A 22,676-nucleotide genomic window follows, 5' to 3' on the forward strand; every position below is an offset into this window, starting at 1 on the left:
AGTTTTTCACTCCAATTTGAAGTGGAACTACAACAGACTTTAGAATTTGTTACAAAGAAAAGAGAAAAGCAATCGATTTTACAAATTCAGCTGAAATACAACAGATTCAATGTCAGTCAATGTGACTCTCGCTGAATCTCACTGAATTCAACCTTCCCTCACTTCAGACGCTTGACCCTGTAGAATGGCTAATTACTCCTCCATCCAGATCACTTTTGAGCCCGGATGGCAGCAGCAGGACTGAAGAAGCGTTGTGCAGCCTGCAGTAAAGCCTTTTCCTTCTCTAAAATATCCTGATTACCATAATGTAATAAGACATCCATGTTTACAACAACAGGGGCGTGGGAGCTGTGGGGAGATGGAATGTGGCGGAGCAGAAGGAGGCCTTCACTGTGTTCAACTACAGAAATGATCTGATCACCACAACTAAAAACAATAAATCACACACAATCCTCACAACTGTAAGAGCAAACACACACACTATTGGTACCTGTATAATTTAATGAGCTGTTTCCAGACTGAAGCACTCTAAAAATGGACGAATCTAATGTGAACTGTTCATGCATGAATGCAGCTTCTGTCAGCGTGTAACATCAAAACGTTGCGCCGTTATTAAAATTTAAAAGGTTCCAGTAAGGATGCCGACAGCTGCTCCTCCTGAATCCTCTGCTAGGCACCTTGTCCATACTTAATGCTGCAATGTGTCATTCTGACAATGTAAGGAAAGGAGTTGATGCAAAGAACAAGAAATGCTGACTAATCTCTCATGCAGAGATAAGCTGCCAAGGATGTGAGGAGCATAAGTATCAATTTAGGATTGTTGCGAAATATCAAACAAAAATGTAGGACAGGAAATGGATTATCCTTTTAGAGCATTAATTCTTAATCCTGACAACATTTCTGAAAAGGTGATAGGCAGCAACATTTAGACTTCACATCACTGGCCTAGATAAACTGAAAAGATATGATTTATCTATTGACGAGGCAGAGCAAAGAAACACAGGAGTGAATAGCCTTCAGCAGAGACTATTGATCTATTTACAGCCACAGTGTGTTGAGATTCACTTAAGGTATTTGTAAGCGCCCTGCACACAACATGACCCACACTCGGAGAAATTCTCTATGTATCACAACCTCCGATGCTTGTGCCAAACAGAAAACAGAGCACTCCACATATTTGAGCGAGATAGCAGTCGAACCAATGATTCATCACCATTAGGGATGAAAATAGACGTACAGTGCTTCTTTAAAAAGAGGAAAACTTAATCCATCCATTCATTCTCAATTTCCGTTTATCCTTCAGCCTGCCATGACACAAAACCCATCAAGCACAAACACACAAACCAGCCAAAAGAATGCCAAACAAATTAGAGCGACAAATCAGCAGAAGAACGGAAAGAAGGATGAAAAATGATTTACTGGTATCTGGAGAAGCCATAGTGGACACGATCACTGGTGGGCCTGTACGTCGACTTAGTTTCTGGTTTGCCACCATGGCCCCTTGGCCTTGAATGGGGGCTCCCACTGGGACAAGCGAGTTGTCTTGTGCAGGTCCCCCGCCCTTACGCACAAGTTGAGGACTGGCGTGCGGGCTGGGCATAGGCGACAATGGCAGTAAGTTCCTGTCCCTCTTCATCAGCTCCATGGGCACTGTGTAATTAGTGGAGTATGCTTTTGGTATCTGCTGCACTGGCTGCTGTAAAGCTGGCATAGACACCGGCATCTGCTGTGGCATACCTGAAATAGCGTGAATAGATCCTGGGATGGCCGGCATGGACCCAGTCATCTGCTGTGGCATTATCTGCATACCCTGCATAGTCATGGCAGAGGCGTAGGCGGACATGGGTCGTGGTTGAACAGGCATCATGGCTCCAGCATAGGGCCCAGGGCTACGAGGTGGCTGAACAGGGTATCCTCCAGAGGTCTCAAGAAGGTGCTGAGACGGGGCACTGCTGGGCCTCCTACCCATTACTTCTGTCATCCGAGGAGACATGGTCTGCATGGCCCCTGGAGTCTGTGGGTGCATGAGGTGGGGGTCCACAGTCAAAGTTTGTGGAGGGACTTGTTGATGGTGCTGGTGGTGGTAGAGGTCTGAGCGGTGGCTGAAGCTATTGGAGCGACCTCGCATGGGTGGCTGTGCCTGGGACGGATGGGGCGGAGCTTCAAAAGGCCTCTTGCAGTTAAGGACCAAGCGAGACAGAACCCGAGCCTGGCCCAGATTTGTGGCTACAGTGCGGACATCATTCTCTTCCATGACAGCCAGCATGCTAGTGGAATCAAAACCCTGCTGGATGAGAGAGGAAATGGTGCTCTCAGACAGACCCTCATTACGCAACAGAGCCAGAAATTCCGGGTCGGCCGTCCTTTTCGGGTCCACAGGAGGAGGAAGAAGAGGAGTCATAAGTGGGGCTGGAGGAGGGGGAGCTGGAGCTGGGAGTGCCTGCACAGGGACAGTGGCGACAACCACTGGGGGTTGCACCGCCATAGGTGGAGGAGGAAGTGGAGCCACCATAGGGAGGTTAGGGTCTGAAACAGGCATGCCGGGCGGAGGAGGCAGGGGCTGTTGCTGCTGCAGATGCTGCTGCTGCAACTGCTCTTGCTGAAGTTGCTGCAAATGTTGCTGCTGCATTTGTTGCTGCTGAATTTGTTGCTGTTGTAGCTGCTGCTGTATTTGTTGCTGTTGCTGTTGAAGTTGCTGCTGCTGTATTTGTTGCTGTTGCTGTACTTGCTGCTGTACTTGCTGCTGCTGCTGTAGCTGCTGCTGCAATTGCTGTTGTTGTTGAATGGTGTAAGGTGAGGCCGGGTCTTGCCTCATGATAATGCCCTGAGTAGCAGGGTCGACCACTAGACAGGTAGCAGCCTGCTGTTGTGGATCCAATGGACGGCCATTAACATCAGTGTAAACAGGTTGACCGGTAAGTGGCGGCGCTTCACTGGCGTACCTAGGAGATGCATTCTCCATTCCAAAGTGAGCAGGAGACGGGGCTCTGGAAGGTATGCGTTGGCCATCTGGCATCATCTTGGCAGCAGTTGCAGTACCGGGCTCCCTATAGGTCCGGTTCAATTCATGAGCAGTTGGAGGAGGAGGTGGAGGAAGTGGCGATGGAGGAGCTTGCGCTAGTGCTCTTCCTCCCTGTTCTTGATCCCATGCAGCACGAGCGCTAGGCGTCATACCAAAATGGGAGCTTGACCTACTTAGTGGTTGGTGGTGGGGAGGCGGAGGCAGCGGCTGATGGTCTCCCCGGTAAAAACCATCTGGTGGTCGGGAAGTCATGGCCGCATCTTGGTTGTAATAATCCTGATGAGAGATGGATCCTCGGTGAGCCATGGGCGCCCGTTCGTAGTGGTTGAGATCTGGCACGGAGCCCTTCCTCAATCCTCGTGGGTTGTGTCGATCGGCGTAACCCTGTCCGCAAAGCGAGTCCTGGTAGGAATACGGCTCGCGTTTCAAATCCGCGTCAGGGGGACGAACCCCAGGTGGAGGTTCGTACCAGCCTCCTCCCCCTCCGTACGACAGAGAGCTCCGCCGGGCCGCTACTCTTGCTTGCTGATCGTAGACGCTCTCAGCCCTGTCCCACTGACCCTCATTACCACCCAATGTGTCCCAGCTGTGGGAACGACTGAGACTTGACTGTTTACTAGTGACGAGCATTGGCAAAGAAACAACAACAAAAAGGTCTCGAGGAAGGCCAAAAACAAAAGGTGATCAGAAGCAGTGTCGGCAGGTGTTTGCTTTCAAGTCTTCACCTACAGCAGGATCAAAGAAAAAATGTCAAGGAGCGCGGGAGGAGGAGGAGAATAAGCAAGAAAAGAAGAGCCGGGGATATGGTTTCAGCTGATATCAGGTTGTAATATTGTAAGTCCAGCTATCAGGTGACTCCCCGTCGGCTGCCAATCCTTGAATAATTAATCTCTGGTCATGCCGTCTTGTTGTGTGTGAGGAAACAGGACACCACACAAAAACACATCACACTTGACCACACACAGCACACACTGCAGAGGCCAGCCAAGCTACTCCATGGAAGAGCAAGTGACAGGGTACGAGGGAGGGGATAGGTTGGGTTAGAGGTTGTGGTGGGCAGGGGCTTGAACTAATCTCCTCTCTGGGACATTTCACTCGCTCTGCCGATTGCTACGAGAGATTAGAGCCCCGTTTAATTCCACTTCCCACTGTGACGTCACGTGAACTAGATAAAGGCGGATCTGGCGGTGATGATGATGACAATGGCGGCGGAGAGGACGATGATGCCGACGGTTAAAGCATCACCGCCCCCGCCCCCCACTCACACACACACACCCACCACCACTCAACCTTTCCGGATGAGTAACCTACCTGCGGCTGATGATGTGGTTTTGTCAACAGGTCCGGTCGCTCTGTTTCCCAAGCTGAGAGGATGGGGAGGGAGGGGAGGCCGGGCTCATGGCTTCAGAGAATACAAATGAATACAGTTCTCTCAGCTAAGTCCACGGTGCTGTCGGTAAACATCAAATCCACTCTGATTAGACGCTAATCCTCCAGGCCCAACGCTCGCAGCAGATCCAACATGCAACCGATGCCCAACATACTCAGAAATGATCTTGGTGCCTCTACGATGCTCAATGTCACTGAAACTGTGACGGGCTGGATGTACGCTGGAGGCCGTGTAACCTTTGCCCTCTGAACTCATTTCAATCATGTTTGAAATGTGGCATGATCTACCAAACGTCAGCATCAACTCTGGTTTGTTTTTAGACTGGAAAGCGAGAATGAAAACACTGAACCTTTGTGTTGATGCAGGTTTAATAGAGAACGATCTGTGACTGAACAAACACACCGCTTATTTGTATATGGAAACAAGTGTGTGTTCTAACCACATGCGTCTTACTTTCTGAACATTACCTTCCCCCCTTTCCGTCAAAGCTCCTCTGATCCCCTTCACTCGGAGAGGGTTTTGTAATCTGGATTTGACAGAAAGTAAGACAGTGGGGGAGCACGGTGCGTGTGTGTGTGCGTGTGTGTGTGGGTGTGTGCTTTCATAACAGCGGTTAATGCCGCGTACCTACAACCAAGGGTGTGCAAAACAATAACAACAGAGCTGCACCGCAACAGGAGCTCGTTTCGCCTAATTTAAACAAAATGCCAGGCTGAAATGCTGACTCAGCAAAACTCCCAGTGCAGTTTATGAAAAAGTAATTAATAAAGTGCATTTACTATCCAACCTTCTGGCTTTGTGAGACTAAAAGGTACAGCTCTGTGGGTGCCTACCTATACCATACATGCATTTCTCACTTCACGCCGCCGCGGCTGAAACCCGATCCCTGTTTACTAATGCATGAAAACAGATGCAAGGTGAGGAAGTGTCTATTTCCATCCAAATCTAATTTCAGAACGAAACCACGGTGAGGGGCTGGTAATCTATATTTTAAGCTGTGATGAAGGTCCGTACTGTCCGCACTGCAGCATATTGAGAGAAATTCCTGCATATCTTATATCAGCACTGCCGGAACTCCAGGAGCGTCGGCGGCCCACGTCGGTATCGCTCTTAATCACCGAGACCAAGCAGAGTGTTTGGTTTTGTTGCGTGAGACGACAGAATAGAGGGTCGAGAGCGGCTCCCAACCAATTGCGCAGATGACTGAGCACTTTTTTCGGTGAGGTCAGAAGAACATAAGCAGCCTTGTTAGAAGGAAATTAAAACGGGATGGAGAGGGGAACGGGGGCGAGAGCGTGCCATCGTGTGAAGATTAGCTATTAAATAAAAAAGAGGAGAGGACGGGAAAAAAAATACTAAATGAAGTCAATTATGTTCAACAGCCAGCATTTTATACAGCCGGTCCAGTTCTGGAGTCAATCTAAGTACGGGCCTGAGCTCATGCAGCACAGAAAGTAGATCCATAGATACAGAAGTCATAATTCATATCAAGTATTCTTTCCTGAATGCTTCTTGTGGTTTTTAGAGCAACAAGGTTAATGCGAGTTATGTTCAATAGATTGCTGCCAGCGTATTGTACACCCACTAACAAACACAAGGGCACACACACACACAAGCAAGTCAAGGGCAACAGCTTGTACAGCGTGCGTGATCTCCTCGCTTCCTCTCCTTGGACTCCGGGTCTCAGTACCGAGGCAGATCACATCCCCACAAAGGCCGGCACAAACAGAGCGGCGGCGCATACGCGGCGTTTGCACATCTAATCCCGACAGAGAGTAAATTGCAGTTTAGTCTGTGTGAAACAAACACCATGTTTGACTTTCAGATTCCAGAACATTCCTTCATACGCCAGACTATGTACACAAAGCCACATTCACTGTAACAGAGGGATTTAGGAATTAAGCCGGGGATTTTAGAACAAATATAATGCCACCCCAGCGGCAGCTTAGAAAGACCTTACATTGAAGCAGGCTCGACTGGTGAGAACGACTTAAACATATAGAAACAGGCTAAATGAAATCACACACTGCAGGCATTGAGCCACGGTTTACCTTCAGAGAAAAGTCATTTCAAATCCAGAATGAGATGGTTTGTACCTGCTGGGGCTAAAATGTAGCATCAGCTCCTTCTGTATTAGCCTCCATACTCCTACATTAGAATTGTGACAAAGATGGGTCATTTAATGGGTGTGTGCGTGTGTGTGTGGCAGTGGGGGTGTGGGCGCATGTGTGTGTGCCCCTGTGTGTGCCTGTGTTACATTGTAAAACGTTCACATGCTTGTATTTAGTGAATGTCTGAAGAGGAGGAGGTTCGCATGCGAGGAGCCTATTTGGAAGTGGCTCTCTCCCATCACATCCACACACACACCCACAAGGTTTGCATGATCCAGGCCCCCCCGCCCCGCCCCCCCCGGACAGCTTTTGACCCCGCTCTTGTTCGTCTCCTGGCGTGCCACAGTGACAGCACCGGCCGCTTCGTTAGCGTCCCTTTCTACTCAGACACGTAAACCAAGCGAGCCGAAGCCTTCGCCACCGGTCTGACGCACATACATGAATAAAAAAGGACACGGCAGCGCCACATGAAAACGGCACGGAGACGGAAATCAAAACAACTGACTGTCTGACACGTCACGTAGTTAAAGCATGATTCGAATGTTAAACACATTTTGACTTATGCATGAGTGTGAGCCAGGAGGCGGCGGCTGGAAATGGGATTACAATGCTGCTACAACGCAAAGAATAATGCTGTCAGACGCATTGTAACGCACACTTAACAGGCTGAATGGAGATTGCTGGCTGCTATGTGATTTTTTTCCTCTGAAAGGATCTCTGCAGGGACTAAATGGAGTGTAAAATGGAGGCTGATGGCAGTGAAGCCAGTACTTATCTAAATGACAATCACATTACCCAGCTAGTGTAACATTCTGAACACACACGCAATTTTGATCCAGAGTCCAAGTGCAGAGTTCTGTACGCATGTCGGAGCAAAACCCCACAACCGTAATTCTCTAGACTTTGGAATTTCCTCCATGTCAGATATCCCTCTACCCATAATCCATCTACTTCAAGAGCATCCCTCCCTCCTTCCCTCCTTCCCTCCCTCCCTCCTTCCCTCCTTCCCTCCCGCCGCCCCCAAACCCACCCTGACTCCATCCAGACCCGCCACAGGTCTTTCTGATGTTTAGAGCCGCGGCGAAGGATTTCATTTTGATTTTTTTTCCACAAACTCATTTCCAAGACTCGACAACCGCTAACATCCAGGCTTCATCGCTCCGCTGCCAGCTCAAATAAAGGAGCGGGCCAACGCCGCACGCAAGCCGCAAAAGAGCCGTAAAAGCAAAACTGTAAAACTGCGATGACTGTAAACTGTGACTTCATTCCCAGACACACACACACACACACACAGACACACACACACACTCATAATAACATGTGACGTGTCAGTTTCTTTTAAATTTCATTTTTCATTCATTGTCATTTGTTTCTCTCCCTCTCTCTCTCTCTCTCACACACACACACACACACACACACACACACACACTCCACCCCCGTCTCTCCATAAAGTCTGTAAAGGGGTGGCGGGTTTCTGGTGGGGGAGACTGGACGGAGCCCAAAGGGGGGCAGAGACCCACAGACCGCTGATGACTTCATACCCGAGCTCGATGCCAGAGCGCAGAGAAGTGTGTGTGTGTGTGTGTGTGTGTGTGGGTGGGTGGGTGGGGTAGAGTCAGAGAACAAATGCGCAGGATATGAAACCCCCCACGCCCCCACCCCCCTGACATCCCTCCCTTTCCCTCACAGCCTCTCTCCTTGTTCCCTCTGTCTAACATGAACACGACTCCTCTACAGGCCAAATCTCACACCAGAGAACATAAACGCTACAACCATCGACTCGCAGCACTTTCCTGCACAGGGACACACACTTCTAACGAGCCGCTTAAACACTTGTGCGGAGTCCTCCTGATGAATTCCAACTACCCCACCTTGTGGTGTTTGCATTCAAGCACAGACTTGCAGCTTGTAAATCAACATTCAGGAACAGGCTGTCACTGTGACCCAGTTCATATCCCATCTCTGCCCAGATCAGCCAGTTAGTTCTGGCTAAACGACGCTGGCAACAAGTTCTGCCGCCGCCGCCGCCCGAGCCAATGCATGCTGGGTACACAGATGGAGCGGACAGAAGGAGGGAGAGAGAGAAAGAGACAGAGAGGGGGGAGAGAGAGAGAGAGAGAGAGAGAGAGAGAGAGAGAGAGAGAGAGAGGGGAAAGAGAGAGAATAGGGAACTGATGCTTGCAGCAGATGTTTGCCATGGTTCCCTTATTGCGGTTACACACTTTCTGGCCCTTCATCCATCCCACAACAGAACAATCACACCATATAAATTTACTAAGCCGACGTCTAGACCAAACAAGGCTGTGAGGAGCGCAGGGACACACACACAGTCATCTGGACAAACGACTGAAAGTCTTCTATCGATCGCTTCACAAAGAAGAACATGCTCTGGAGGGATTCAATCCATTTAAGTAAACTTCAATCCAAAGCCTTTAAGATTCTATGAATGCAGCAGGTTTGGACTCAGTTTCCATCAAATCAACGTTGCCTGAAAGTCCACAAGTTCACTAAGACACGTCCAGTTTCAGCAGAATGAAGTCATTTACATACCCAGACTTAACAGCAGGTTTAATTATAATCATCGATATTCTAACATCAGGAGGGGAAAAACCTCCCAAATAGATTTCAGCCTCTTTCATCTGCGTCTGGAACCAAATTATGAACAATTTGGCCCCAGAGTCCAAACTCCACGTTTCCTTCAGCCACATCATTTCCTCTCAGCCTGAACAGAGCCGATGGAGGGAGATTAGATTCTTTGAACAAGCCGAGGTGACGGAGGAGGGAAAGAAATCAAGAGCAGAGAAGCGAAGGAGTGAAAGGAGACGAGCTGAAAGGAGACGAGCTGAAAGGAGACGAAGGCTTCAGGAAGAATCCGTGACGAGACCAAACTACAAATTCCACAACCGGGCAGAAGAACTCCAGAACGGGAGAAGATCACAACCAATCAATACTCATCCATTCATCTCTTCAGCTCCATGTTGGTTTGTATTTGGGCCTTTAATTGGCAGGAAGTCACTCGTTTACTGCTTAATCATCATGTTAATGTTTGTAAAGCATCAGATTGGTGAGAATCAGAGGCAAACATACATCATATTACTCATATTTATATAGATATGCAGCTAAAACAGTGAGATAAATATGTTGGCAGCAGATTTTGGCTCCTTCCTATCCAGCAGAGCGTTAAGAATCTGAGTTATTTCAGGTTTAACAGAGTAATCTTTAGGCGGGTTTGACTTTTCCACCCAGTTTGTTTTGCAGCCACGGCGCTGCAGCTTGAGAGCTAAAGCCCAGCGGATCAGGCAGCATTAGATATCGCCGACGGTAACGCCTTCGCCGCTACATTCCAGGGCCGTGACGGCGTTTGATGGGAGTAAACAAACCGCACTTGAACATTTCGAATTCAATTTAGGCCCCAGGCACGGCTGAGTTAGCCACTCATCCCGATGAGTAAAGATGTAATCAATGCACACCGCTGTGACTCCAGTATTGGATTGACACAATTCCCCTCAGAAGATAAATGGAGATTAGGAGGAGCTCCCCCCTCTCTCTCTCTCTCTCTCTCTCTCTCTCTCCCTCGCCCGCCCGTTCTCGAGGCCTCACGCGACACAATCACAATTACCCCCACAACGCTCTTGTTTTTGTCAATACGCGTGATATGAACTTTGAATTCCATTTCACGCCTCGGTCCCAGCCGCCCGTTTACAGATAATAGTGGGAGGCTTTGACATCATGTTGCGGAACACACAACGCCTTGGGTTTTGAAACACGCTTCTTACATGGCTGAGCAGATTTAACATGAGCGTGAAAACGGCGTGATTCACCGCCCCTGTGATCTCTCAACCCCGCCCCCTTCCCCCCCCTCCTCCCCAATATGAATCAGCCTCGTCAAAGTGTCTTTCAAGAGCGCCACGAAAGAGAAATCCCCTTCATCTTCAGTAGAATGGCTCCATTGTCTACCAGCGGCAGAGATAAAGACGCTGCTGGAGACGCGGAACGGAAAATGATGTTATAGAATATTTAAGATAGTGACGTTAAAGCAGCGGGCAGGAGAGATGAGGAGAGAGATTTGGGAGGAAACATCGACTTGAGGCTCATCGCACACGTACAAGTACACACCAGGAGGAGAGACTGTGTGCCTCTCTCTCTCTCTCGCAGACACACACTCGCTCATACACACACACACACACACACCGATCGATCCCACTACCAACACATCAATCCCAGGGCACTTCATCAAAAACTATTTTCTTCATCTCTCCAACAATCTTGAGACATCGAACCAAGTCTCTCATTCTGCCATCATACTACACGCACACGCACACACACACACACACACAAACACACACAAACACACACACACACACACACATACACACCAGACACATTTCCTCTTTCTACCAGTCTTCAAAGCAGCAGTTTGGAGCCTCCGTTGGTCCCAAGACTCCCTTTGACACACACACAAACACACACACACTTTAGCCGTAACATCCCTCTGGCTTTCCACTAAATCTGTAACAGGAGGGTGGAAAGCTGAAGCCCTACAACAGTCTGCCTCAAAAGGTGTTTGACTGTATGTGATTAAAGAGTAATGTGTGTGTGTGTGGGTGTGTGTGTGTGTGTGTGTGTGTGTGAATGATCTGCAGCTGTGTGTGTTTGCTTGTGCGTCACCGAGTGTCACAACTAATTATCCCTCCTACCTCGCTGTCACAACAGTGATGTCTGCATCATGTGACACCGCTTTAGTCTTTTGTTGTGTCACAGAGCGACATCATAGCAGATAATCAGCACCATTCACTCAAACTAACACCACACACACACACACACACTGAACCAGCATCCCCACAAGGTCCATAAAAAGCTAAACAAAGAGGTAAATAAAGTAGAAATGAGAGGAATTGCCGTCTCCTCACCCTCGCAGATTCGGTCCAGCCGCTGGCGCTTCACCTTGTGTTTGTCAGCCTGAGCCATGGTGCCGCTCGCTCGCTCGCTCGCTCGCTCCCCCTCACCCCGTCTGACGATCTCGCCCTCGCCGCTTGCACAGAAAGTTTGTCCGGCGGTCCTACGTTTTGAAGGCTCACACCTAAACAACACAACAGCACAGAGAGAGAGAGGGGGGGAGAGAGAGAGTTACAACAGAACGGCCGGAAATGTGGAGAATTTAGATTTGGTAGCAAGTTTACTGGAAACTTATGTTCTATAGACAAACGTTAGACCCACAAACACAAATCTAATCCTGCCACAGGGGGCGCTGCCAGTTCCCCTCGCCCCACAGTTTGAGAACCACATCTAACACAAGAGGCTGGACTCTCCACTAGAGGGAGCTGCTAAAATGATATAATCGTTGAAAATGAAATTAAGGAAGAAATAAAGACGGCAGAGTGAGTGAGAGCGAGTAAATGAGCCGTTTCGCCAATCATTAGTGTTGCTCGGCGACTGATGCCCTCCTAACGAGCATCGAGGCTTCTGATTGGTTCCTGCTGAGGCCTGAGGGACACCACACAGTTTATTAGGAGGTGGGGGGGCAGGAATGAGATGACACACAAACAAGCAACGAGACACACACATACAGTATATACACCAGATGACATGAAGGAGACATAAAGGCACACACACACGGACACACACACACACGCGCACGGCCTTAGGGCAGAAAGTCACACAGAGGAATGTGGGTCAGTTAGTCAGCAGACGGGAGGAGGTTGTATCAGCAAAATAAAGACATAAAGGGAGGAAGATGAGAGGGAAGGTACTGGAAAAACATCATGTAACCGGACTCTCACACTCACACACGGACACACACACACACTCCTTTTTATCTCTCAGCAGTTCCTCTAACATTTATAACCCTGCTGCTGCTCTTCTCGCCCCACACTGGATCCCACAGCGCCTCGCTCTCACATCGCCTCTCACTTCATGATGTATTGATATTTGTGCTGTAGCTGCAATTAAATGTGTAATGTTTTGGGGAGGGAGGAACGGCGGGACCGAGCGGTGTGGCCCCCGTGATGGATGTGTGCTGCGTTGGTGTTTGGCCAGCTGTTGGGGGCGATATTCCCCCCCCCCCCAGCTGTTGGAGGAGGCGAAGCACCTTAAGTGAATGTAAAGTAAACATCTACAAGCTTAGACGCCTCCTCCACACACACACACACACACACACCCACTCGCCGGCCCGCGGATCGCCTGACACGTACGCCGTGTTTTCACCTTTAACAAAAACACACACAAGCACCTTGCTCAGTCAAGCTTTTCCTCCTCCGCAAAAGGTAAGAAGCTTTCTGCCGGGGAGGAAGCCAGGACCCTACATGTGGGAGTCAGAGGAGAAGTAATTGAGCAAGAAAGCAGGAAGCAGCCAGTCAGGGCCGGTCTATGAATAGACGGCAGGCAGGAGATGTGCATGGGCATCTCCGCCTCGACGCCGCACAGAGGCGCGGCTGCAGGTCAGCGTGACTGCATCCCATTCTGCTCTTATAAATACACTCAAACTCAGACTAACTTGTTCAAATCAATGGGAACTGAAGAGGACAGAACACAAAGATGGAGGTGTCAGCGATCTGCAATCGCCCTCCAGATGATGTCATCATGCTGCTCCCTCCTGTAATGAAATCTGCTGCTGGGAGTTTCAATGGAGGAGCTGCAGACGTGAACATAAAGAATATAAAGAATATAAAGAACATAAAGAATATAAAGAATATAAAGAATGAGCCTCCAGAGTGGAAGAAGTCAGATATAGATAGATGGTCAATAATGCAAACATCCAAAAGTCTGACCTTTGTGTTCTAACTTTCTTTCTTCCCCTCAGACCTGTTTGTTTACGTTCTGCTGCTGTGGCTCGTGAGTGGCTGTGCGTGTAATCGATCAATTAGCACACGGCGACAGGAGTGTTCAGCTCTGAAACACAGGTAACGTAACAAACCTGAAGGTGTGTGTGTGTGTCACATAAGGTGAATGAATATCGCCTCGGCCATTAAGGAAACCAGGAGGCTGTGAAGATCACCATCAACGTTCCCTCACAGGCGCGTGTGCAAACTGATCGATGACGTCGTCGTATCTGCGTAACGTTCTGAATCATCACTAGAAAATATCACACCTAGAAATTTGAAACATCACAACATCTTCCTCCGACTTTATGTTTCTCTGCTTCGCTCATGACACAGAGGTCACACACACACACACACACACACACACACACACACACACACACACACTGTAGCTTCCTCCTTCATCGCCTTCTATAATCAGAAGCGTAACACACACCGTCTGAGCAGCAGCAGGATCTTGTTTACTGTAAACGTCACTGAGAAGCAGGAAATACAACAACATGTCTACAGGCAGGGAAATCTAATGTAGTAGACTTGGATCAGGGTCAGCTAAACCCACAACGGGGTTAGAATCAGCAACGAATGAAAACAATGAACCTATAATAACATTAATGATGAAGAAGAGGAGGAAGAGGATCTATCAGACGTTGCAATGCAGTAACTTGAGTCCTGCAGGTGTCTCTGTTCTTCTGTCCACCTCATGTAACTTGGATCTACTAGTTCAGATCAGGCACTCGGCCCTCTGTGTCATCAGTGACAGAGTCAGTACACTGGCCCTACACACACACACACACACACACACACTCTAGATCCACACACCCCCTCTGCACTCATCCCTAACCCTCTCATGTGTACCTGGTGTAGAAGCTGCAGCTCCTCACTGATGATCCACACTAACTTCTCAAACTGCCTGCTCGGCACTTTAAATGCAACAGAAACTCATCTGCCGCAGTCGAAACCCACCAGCATTTCCATAAATTAACTCCAGAGCGTTTGGGAGAATCACAAGTCGACTCGGCTACGCGGGTCAGGAAGTCAACAACAACTCCTGAGTCGCTGTCAGCCGCAGAGGAAGTGTGAGTTATCCTGGCGAGATGCGAGCGCCGTTATATAACGAAACAATAAGGACCTGGGAGAGAACGCACAGCGAGCGGCGGGACAGGAAGAGACACACACACACACACACACACACAAGAAAAACAGTGTGAGGGATGTCTGGTGTGTGTGTGTGTGTGTGTGCAGAGGGCAGCCGCTCGCCTCAGCACTCTGCTTTGTGTTCTTTCCTTGTGGCTTGCGTGTCGCGTTCAAAGGTTCCCAAAGGAGTCTGGGTAATGATGCCAAGTCTGAGCACAACCAAAATAACTCTGCTTTTATTATAAGAGTTAATTAATCAATCAATCAATCAATCAATCTACAAAGAGACTCGACTAGCCCCAAATGAATCTCAGGTGTCCTCATACTTTTGGCCCTGTGATGTTATGACACATTCGTTTACTTGGTTGAATCTGTCCGCTGTCAGCCTGTGCCTTGCTCAAAGGATGCTGGGAAAGACTCCAGCCCCTTCCACAGCATTCACACCTACACAAAATGTGTGTGTGTGTGTGTGTGTGTGAGATCAGCAGAGAGCATTGGTGTAGCTTCATAACGGCCTGACAGATGTAACAGATGACATAAGCGCCACTTCAGATTCTTTACGGCGCCGCACTTTGCATTCAGAGAGAAAATGGGTTTCATCAAAAGCGAGCTGCGGTGGCAGCGGTGGCAGCACATCACAGCGCTGCAGCTGTTGCATCGGTTCAAGGTTATGAATTCATACAGCAACAATGTACATCTAGATATTTCATAAGCAGAGAAAATCTCTCTCTCTCTCTCTCTCTCTCTCTCTCGCCCGTTCTTATCTCCTCATGAAAGACACACGGCAAAGGAGAGATGTGGTTTCAGTTGGTGATAGCTCAAAAGAAGGGGGAGGGGAGAAGGAGAGAGAGAGAGAGAGAGAAAGAGAGAAAGAGAGAGAGAGAGATTTTTTAGATCATCAACATTGCTTCCAGCGTCTTCACCCCTGAACTTGACTTAACTATGTAAGCTTCATGACACACACACACACACACACACACACACACACACACACACACACACACACACACACACACACACACACACACACACACACACACACACACACACACACACACACGTCTGCATTTCAGTCACATAAACAGGCTGAGGTTGAAGCCGGTGCAGATAAACCTGTTGTTGAAGAGGAAACCGACTCAACACATTTACGTTCCTCTCCTTCGTCTTCTTCTTCTCCTGTGATTCTCTCCATTCTCTCCTCAGGTCTTTACTTCCCTGTTCAATCTTTCTTGTCAGGCAAAAAAACTCCTACCTCCTATTGATCCTGTTGATATTGAATCTTTTGTTATTTTAATTGAAATGTAGATCAAACTCATAGCGTGTACGTGTGTGTGTATGTGTGTGTGTGTGTTCCTCTCCATTGTGTCAGTTTCTCTTTATTTCCTGCTGTGCGTCGTCTCTCAGGTTGCTCTCAGCATCAGGATCAGCTGGGACGATGCAGCCTCAGCGGTCAGGTCCCTTCCCTCCATCGCTGCCATCAAACCTCCACGCTCATCACTGAACCTCACAGCGGAGCGCTCAGGGCGGAGGAAGAGGCGAGCGGCCGGCTACTTAAAAGTGAGCGCTTATCGGGCGGTGATTTATGTTCCTCCAAAGTGCAAGACAGCAGAAAGAAAGAGGGAGAGAGGCGAAGGCGGTTAGGGTTTCTCTTCTCTCATTAATGGGATAGCCGGGGCTCTGAGGGCCGCGTAAAGCCGTCGCTCAAAGCGCTGATTTATACCTTCCTCCTCCCCGCCTCACTCCTCCTCCTCCTCACATGTCTCCCCTGTCTAAATACATCTGTTCCTGACAATTACAGCTCTCCTCTCTCTTCCTCTCCGTCATTATCAGCGTCCCCTCTGTCCTGCAGCTCTCCGCTCCGCTCCGTCCTCCTTCCTTTTCATTTCTCCCTCTTTCGCGGTGCAACTCTAAAGGAAATGGGACTGCAGCAGCGCTAACTGCTGACTTGCGCTAATGCACAGTTTTGTAATAATGGCTATTCGTTTAAGTCACCCAGGAAAGGCATAATGGTGACATTATTGTGCATGGCAGACTGTTATGCTAACCCACTGAGGCTCTCGGCGTGGCCTGCTCTCCCTCTCTCCACCTCCTTAAATCTAATGACCTAAAACAAAGTCTGGCATAAAATCTCCACTGAGATAATTGGCAATTTATTCTTTACAAAGCCCCGAACACACAGCACAGCACAGAGAGCGTATATGATTTAGATAGTAGCCGTTGTGTTCGCCGTCTCTTGCTTTGTGCCTCCGTCCAATCAAATGATGACAGCGATCAGGGGCGAAAGCTTCAATAAGTCAGGTGACGTGTGAAACACCTGTGACGTGTTTATGGGGCCTCGTAAATCTGCCCGCTCCACTTTCCTGTTGACATTGAGAGTGATGGGGAAACGACCTGAGAAGGGCAGAGAGCAGAGAGAACCACCGAACTGGGCCAGGGACGTGTTCCAGATCACCCAGGGACAGAGAGAGAGCGAGAGTGAGAGTGAGAGAGAGGGAAAGGGAGAGAGAGAGAGAGAGAGAGGGAGGGAAAGGGAGAGGGAGCGAGAGAAAGGGAAAAGGAGAGGGTGGGAGAGAAAGGGAGGGAGAGATAGAGAGAGGGAAAGGGAGAGGAAGTGAGAGAAAGGGATAAGGAGAGGGAGGGAGAGAAAGGGAGGGAGAGATAGAGAGAGGGGGGGAGAGTGTGAGAGAGAGAGAGAGAGAGGGAGGGAAAGGGAGAGGGAGGGAGAGAGGGAGATGGAGAGGGAAAGGGAGAGTGAGAGTGAGAGAGAGTGAGAGAGGGAGGGAGAGGGAAAAGGAGGGGGGGAGAGAGAGTGAGAGAGAGGGGGGGCTGTCCGCTGCCTGTATGAAACTGCGTCTTCACCTTGTCCTCCTCAGCTCCTCACCACCTTTCCTTTCCTCCTCTAACAGCTCATTAACACAAAGTCCCAGCAGGAAAGACCAACACCTCATATTTTAACACACACACACACACACACACACACACACTCAAGAATGTCCATCGTTACGCCCGTCTCTCAAACATACAAAGAGTGAAATGTTTTCAAACTAGTTCTGCTTAACGTGACAGGAAGCCCGAGGACGGAGGGAAGAGGAGCAACAGAAATGTAATTATATTTTACGCCTTTGGAAGTTTGAGTCACCAATCAGAAGCCTTCAAATTCTCAGTTTAAAAAAAAAATCAAATGGAATTTTTTTTTTAATGGAATGGGGCCAAACACTTTCAAAACTCCTGATTCCTTAAAAAAACGACTGATTGGAGAGGAGAAGGATGCCGGAGTCCCATTTTCAGGAGAAAATTGAGGATTCTCAAAGAAACGCTGAGGGCGACTAATGAGGAAAGATTAGGAAACCAGGGATTCGGCTCGTACGGAATAAAGTCAGATGACATAATGAGAGGAAAGAGAGAGAGAGAGAGAGAGAGACAGACAGCTCAATACTTGTTTTCTGTTGTCCACCTGTCTGTCCCGTTCCAGCCAACGGACGACATCAACGCTAACACCGCTCATCGTATCGCTCATAAAGACGAAACATGTCTTCATATACTGAAGATCATCTCAGAGCATTTACATAAAAACCTCTCAGAGCCGCTTCAGTCTAATTAGAGGCACTTGTACCTTTTTGTGCCTTTATATCGGCTTAATCGTCTAACTTGATGCTCAGTCTCTCCTTCTAATGAAGTGCTGAGTACCTGACGCATACGCCGCCGCAAAAACAATTACACCGCAGTTTAAAGTGTAGAGATCAATCCATGATGTGAGAGCAAATGCTTTTATTTTGATGGGGGGGGGTTGGCTCATTATTTCATTACATTTCTCCAGGAGGTGAATCATGACAGGAAACCGTAATCATCACTGTAACACGGCGTTTGATATGCAGCAACTCTCTCAACAAACTCTCCCTTGTTGCGGCACCACTGTGCACACTGAATGACACTATTAGAGCTCCTGTCTCTTTAAGAACCCTTCCCAAAGAGCCGCCCTGTTATGTTTGAGCAGCTGGCCCGAGCTCAGCAGCCACAGACTGAGACACACTCATGTATGTAGACGAGCAGCCTGAGACGCGTTCATGTGTCACAGGAAGAAACAGACATCAAACCTTCAGCTTCAGCGGTTTAGCAGCTCTGGGTTTATTTACTGGCTGCAATTTCTTACTTCTATACAACTTCTGCAGCTTTGATTATGTTCAAAACAATTCTCCACTATATAAGACTATAAGAGAGAGAGAAAAGCATACATCCTCTTTAAAGACACATTAACTACTGCTAAATTAGCACTGCAGCTCCGGCTTAGACAGCATGGCAGACTGAAATGAGACTTATTACATCAACATCCTGCTGTTAGAGACGGTAATTGGGTTTGCAAGCCTTTTTAAAACAGAATGTGTGGATCTTCTCACTCTCTCTCACACTCAAACATCATTCTGCCTTCTTTTAAAATGTAATACCTCATACTTTTTGTGAAAATCTGCATTAAAAAGTGTAAGATTAGTGTGATTAGTGTGTAGCCTGTATGTTCTCCTTTATGGACACGTGCATTATTTAATCCACAGCTTCTTATCCTTTGATCTTTAGGACCCTGGGGGGCGTTTCGTTCCTATGGCTCCAATATAAGCGTTTGCATATTTTGCCGTGTAAGCGTTCCCTCATACTGGCCGAGTCTCCGATGAGACATTATAATGAATGCATCATTCTGGGCGTGTCCTGTCTGATTTAATAACCCCGTCCTGTGCATTTGGGTCTTTTTGGTGCTTTTATGATAACAATCCAGTGCTGCCAGTGTCTCCATTCTGCACTGCACTATCCCCCCCCCCCCCCCCCCCCCCCCCACCCCCCCCACCCCCCAGCAGCAGCAGCTTGATAAATGAGCTGCACTTTGTGTTGAATGTACACTTTCATACACTTCACTTACCAAGGTGCTCCTGCAATCTGCTTTCCTATCAGCCACCTTCAGCTTGCTTGGCAAAGTTAACAGAATAACTTTGTCAGCTATCACAGCAAATAGCTTTATCTTGCTACGGCAGCAAACTAATTGTTGTGAGCCGCGATACATTTCCTGGGACTGATTGTTGCTGAAGCATTTAGTTAACGGCAGCTTAAGGGAGCCGTTTGTGTGCGTCTTTGTTGGCATTGTAAGAGCCAGCCTGCGTTTATGGCTTCTATATGTGCAGAATAATAGAGATTAAAATGTGTACAATACTGCAGATGCACAGGACTCCAACTCACATAAGTGTTGTGTTATGTGCACATAGAGAAACCCCAGGGCCCAGCGGTCCTCCAATTCAAACCGACTATTACATTGAACACGTTATTGATCGGACAATAATGAGGGAAAAACAGAACTTTGATGGACTTATGGTTAGGAATTTAAAGGCCCAAAGAGATAAGTGGGTATTAAAAGAGCTAAGTGGTTATTATATCTGGTGGACTGATACCAGAATGAAATGGATTCTTCCCTGAATTGTCTCCAACCTGCACACTGAGCTTTATTAAAATCTGTCAATCACTTGTTGAGCTATATTGCTTGCAGACAGACAGAGAGACAGGCACCCGAAAACATAACCTCCTTGGCAGAGGTAATTAATACTTGAATTCGATTTTAGTTGAATTCAAAAGGACAAGCGACACCAGAGAGCAGGTAGGAGATTTCATGGGTCTGAAGCCAAACAACAAGGGGACCGGAGCACAGCAGGAGCGGCTCTCCAATCGATCTGAGAGTAATTAGACCCGATCCCAAAAGTGGTGAACGCCAAAAGACCCAGGGAGAGAGCGAGAGAGAGAGCGAGCGAGAGAGAAAGAACATCAATACCAGCAGCAGCATGATCCACCACCAATTAACCAGCAGTTTCCCTTTCAACTTGCTCCTCACTCCTCCAAACCTCCCTCCATTCCCCTGCACTTCACTTCCCGCTGCTTCATTCTTCCTCAGAAACATCCAGGGCCTATAAACTGCAGCTAAACCAGGTAGAACAAACAACCGGCCGACCCAGAGGCGGTGAGCTGAATGTAACGTGGTTAAGGCGCGACCGAGCTCAACCCCACTGACACGCATCCATACCAAACCGCAGCAGCAGGACTATGAAACACACCCTGGCTCCCTGTATCCTGCCTTTCTGTCTGTGTGTGAAATGATTCCATCTGTCAGTCACAGCTGAGCTGCGAGAAAACTGCTGCCCACACACAAGCACACAAACACACACACACACACACACACACACACACACATTCAACTTATCAGCTGGGAACTTGGGCCAAAGTGGGTGTCTGGTGGCAAGTCTGAGAAACTTAAATTGTCCACAGCTTGCTGAGTCTAAAAATGCCATTTTCACATTTAAATGCCTTTGCAGAAAGCTCCCAGCTCTCACACCACACACACACACACACACACACACACACACACACACACACACACACACACACACACACACACACACAGACGCAGAGCAGATTGGTTGCTTCTCCTTGGTCTCGGCTCAGTCGTGTGTTTTCAGAATCCTCCCCTCCAGAGAGACGTTTTCAGGAGCGCCCCTTTCCCGGAGTGTGATGAATGCTGCCTGAATGTTGTTGGACGTCTCCGGCCCATTTCACACGCTGCCTGTTTGGAGCTGAAGCGGCGCAGAACATCTCGCTTCTGCGGTTCGGCGCCAATGTAAACGGGTTCCAGCGTTCACACTGCATGCTTGAGCGGTGCAGCGAAGCAGACGAGGAGCGAGAGACGAGTGGGATTTTATAATTCTGACAAAGAATCATATTTGTTTTGTGTTCCACTCGCCTGCAGCGAGTCGAACATGGCAGAATAATCACAACAATAAACTTAATTTATATGCACCTCTCACAAAACTCAAGGATGGAGCACAAGTTAAAGATGAAGCCGAGGAGGGAAATTAGGACGGAGCGGAAAATAAAATATAAAAGACTGCAGGCAATAAATGAGGGCAAGGGAAAGACAACATGGAGGGAGGAAGAGGAAGGAAGAGGAAGGTGGGGCAGAGAGACTCATAATGTACCATCAGGCATTGGTGTGTGTGGGTGAGGTGGTCGCGATGCTGCTACAAGTTCAACCAGCAGTGCAGCTTTGAGATGTGTTGACCAATTGCATCTGTACAACGCAGGAGGGACAAACGTCGCACAAATAACACCAAACAACCCATGAACCTGAATCACCGTCGTTTGGTTCTGAAGGTTCTCCTCAGTGTGAAGCACACAGCGGCCTTAAGAACCAACAAAGTCTGTGTCCAGCACTGAAAGGTTCAAGGAACGCCGCGCATAAAGGGAGACGTAAAGTGGTAACCGTGGTTATAAAGGTTCCACACAAGCCATTATGCAAGGCAGCGCTCATTTACAGGCATTCTTCCTGCTAAAAGCTACGGAGACAAACAGAACACGGCGTCCATTCAGAGACGGAAGCCTTTGTCTCTGAGCTCCACCTGGGCACCAGAAGGACTCGGCCAATTCATCAGTGTGTACTTCTGCATGTTGATATGTGTGTGTTTGTGTGAGCGGCTGGTTATTCAATGGATAACTAGAGGGCACGAAGAGAGCGCATACCTCCTCCAAGGCCAAGTAGTCCTCCAGCAAACCGTTAATTCTAAAAGGTTCAGGTTCCAAAGTTATTGACTAAACTTAGTATAGCATAAATAGAGAGTGCACCTGTCCATCAAGTTTGGTTCATGAGATACCAGAGCTTTATTGAAGGATAAGCCACGCCCACTCAGCTTTCACAGCCAATTAAGGCAAGAATTATTGGAATATAAAGAAAAAAGGTCAAATGTTTGTCCAGCTCAGCCCAGATAGTAAAAGTTTGGGACATTTGGCCCAAAATTGTAAGAAGAGTTACAAAAAGAAATTGCCATTTTGGACAAATTGAAAAGAATTTAGATTGTGTGACTGACGGTCCAAAGGTTATACGCCCAAAATGTAAAAGTGAATATTACAGTGTGAGCTGGCGGGGAACAGAAGAGAATGGATTCTTGGCTGGATGGCGTCCGAGCCGCCCGCCAGGTTTCACTGAAATCCTTCCATAACTTTTTTGAAAGACGGACAGAATCAAAAAGGTAACCTCCTGGGCGAGGGGGTAACAAGCAGGAGAAACACGGAGCGCCCTCGGCATTCTGAGCCCAATAACCCGCCCGGATGAGACCGGGAAAGGGATGAAAAGAGACGGATTAGGACGCAAAACTGATATTTAAAGGTAAATAAATGAGGAG

General features: G+C 48.2%; 1 protein-coding gene across 6 annotated transcripts in view; it reads right to left on the minus strand.

Annotated features, from left to right (window-relative positions):
• ctbp2a (C-terminal binding protein 2a) overlaps positions 1-22,676 on the minus strand; it is a 53,677-nt gene that overhangs the window by 22,440 nt on the left and 8,561 nt on the right. For 2 of the 6 annotated variants that reach the window (XM_076141749.1, XM_076141750.1), the window contains exon 1: positions 2,824-3,652. In XM_076141749.1, the coding sequence (XP_075997864.1) occupies positions 2,824-3,652 (829 nt within the window). Of the gene's footprint in view, positions 1-1,419; positions 3,653-11,433; positions 11,604-22,676 lie in introns of those variants that run through there. The other 4 variants (XM_076141747.1, XM_076141748.1, XM_076141752.1 and 1 more) reach the window with 2 other exon arrangements.

This window comes from Genypterus blacodes, unplaced genomic scaffold (assembly GCF_046128005.1).
Source record: "Genypterus blacodes isolate CSIRO-AG114 ecotype Tasmania unplaced genomic scaffold, CSIRO-AGI_Gbla_v1 ptg000020l_1, whole genome shotgun sequence".
Classification (NCBI taxonomy): domain Eukaryota; kingdom Metazoa; phylum Chordata; class Actinopteri; order Ophidiiformes; family Ophidiidae; genus Genypterus; species Genypterus blacodes.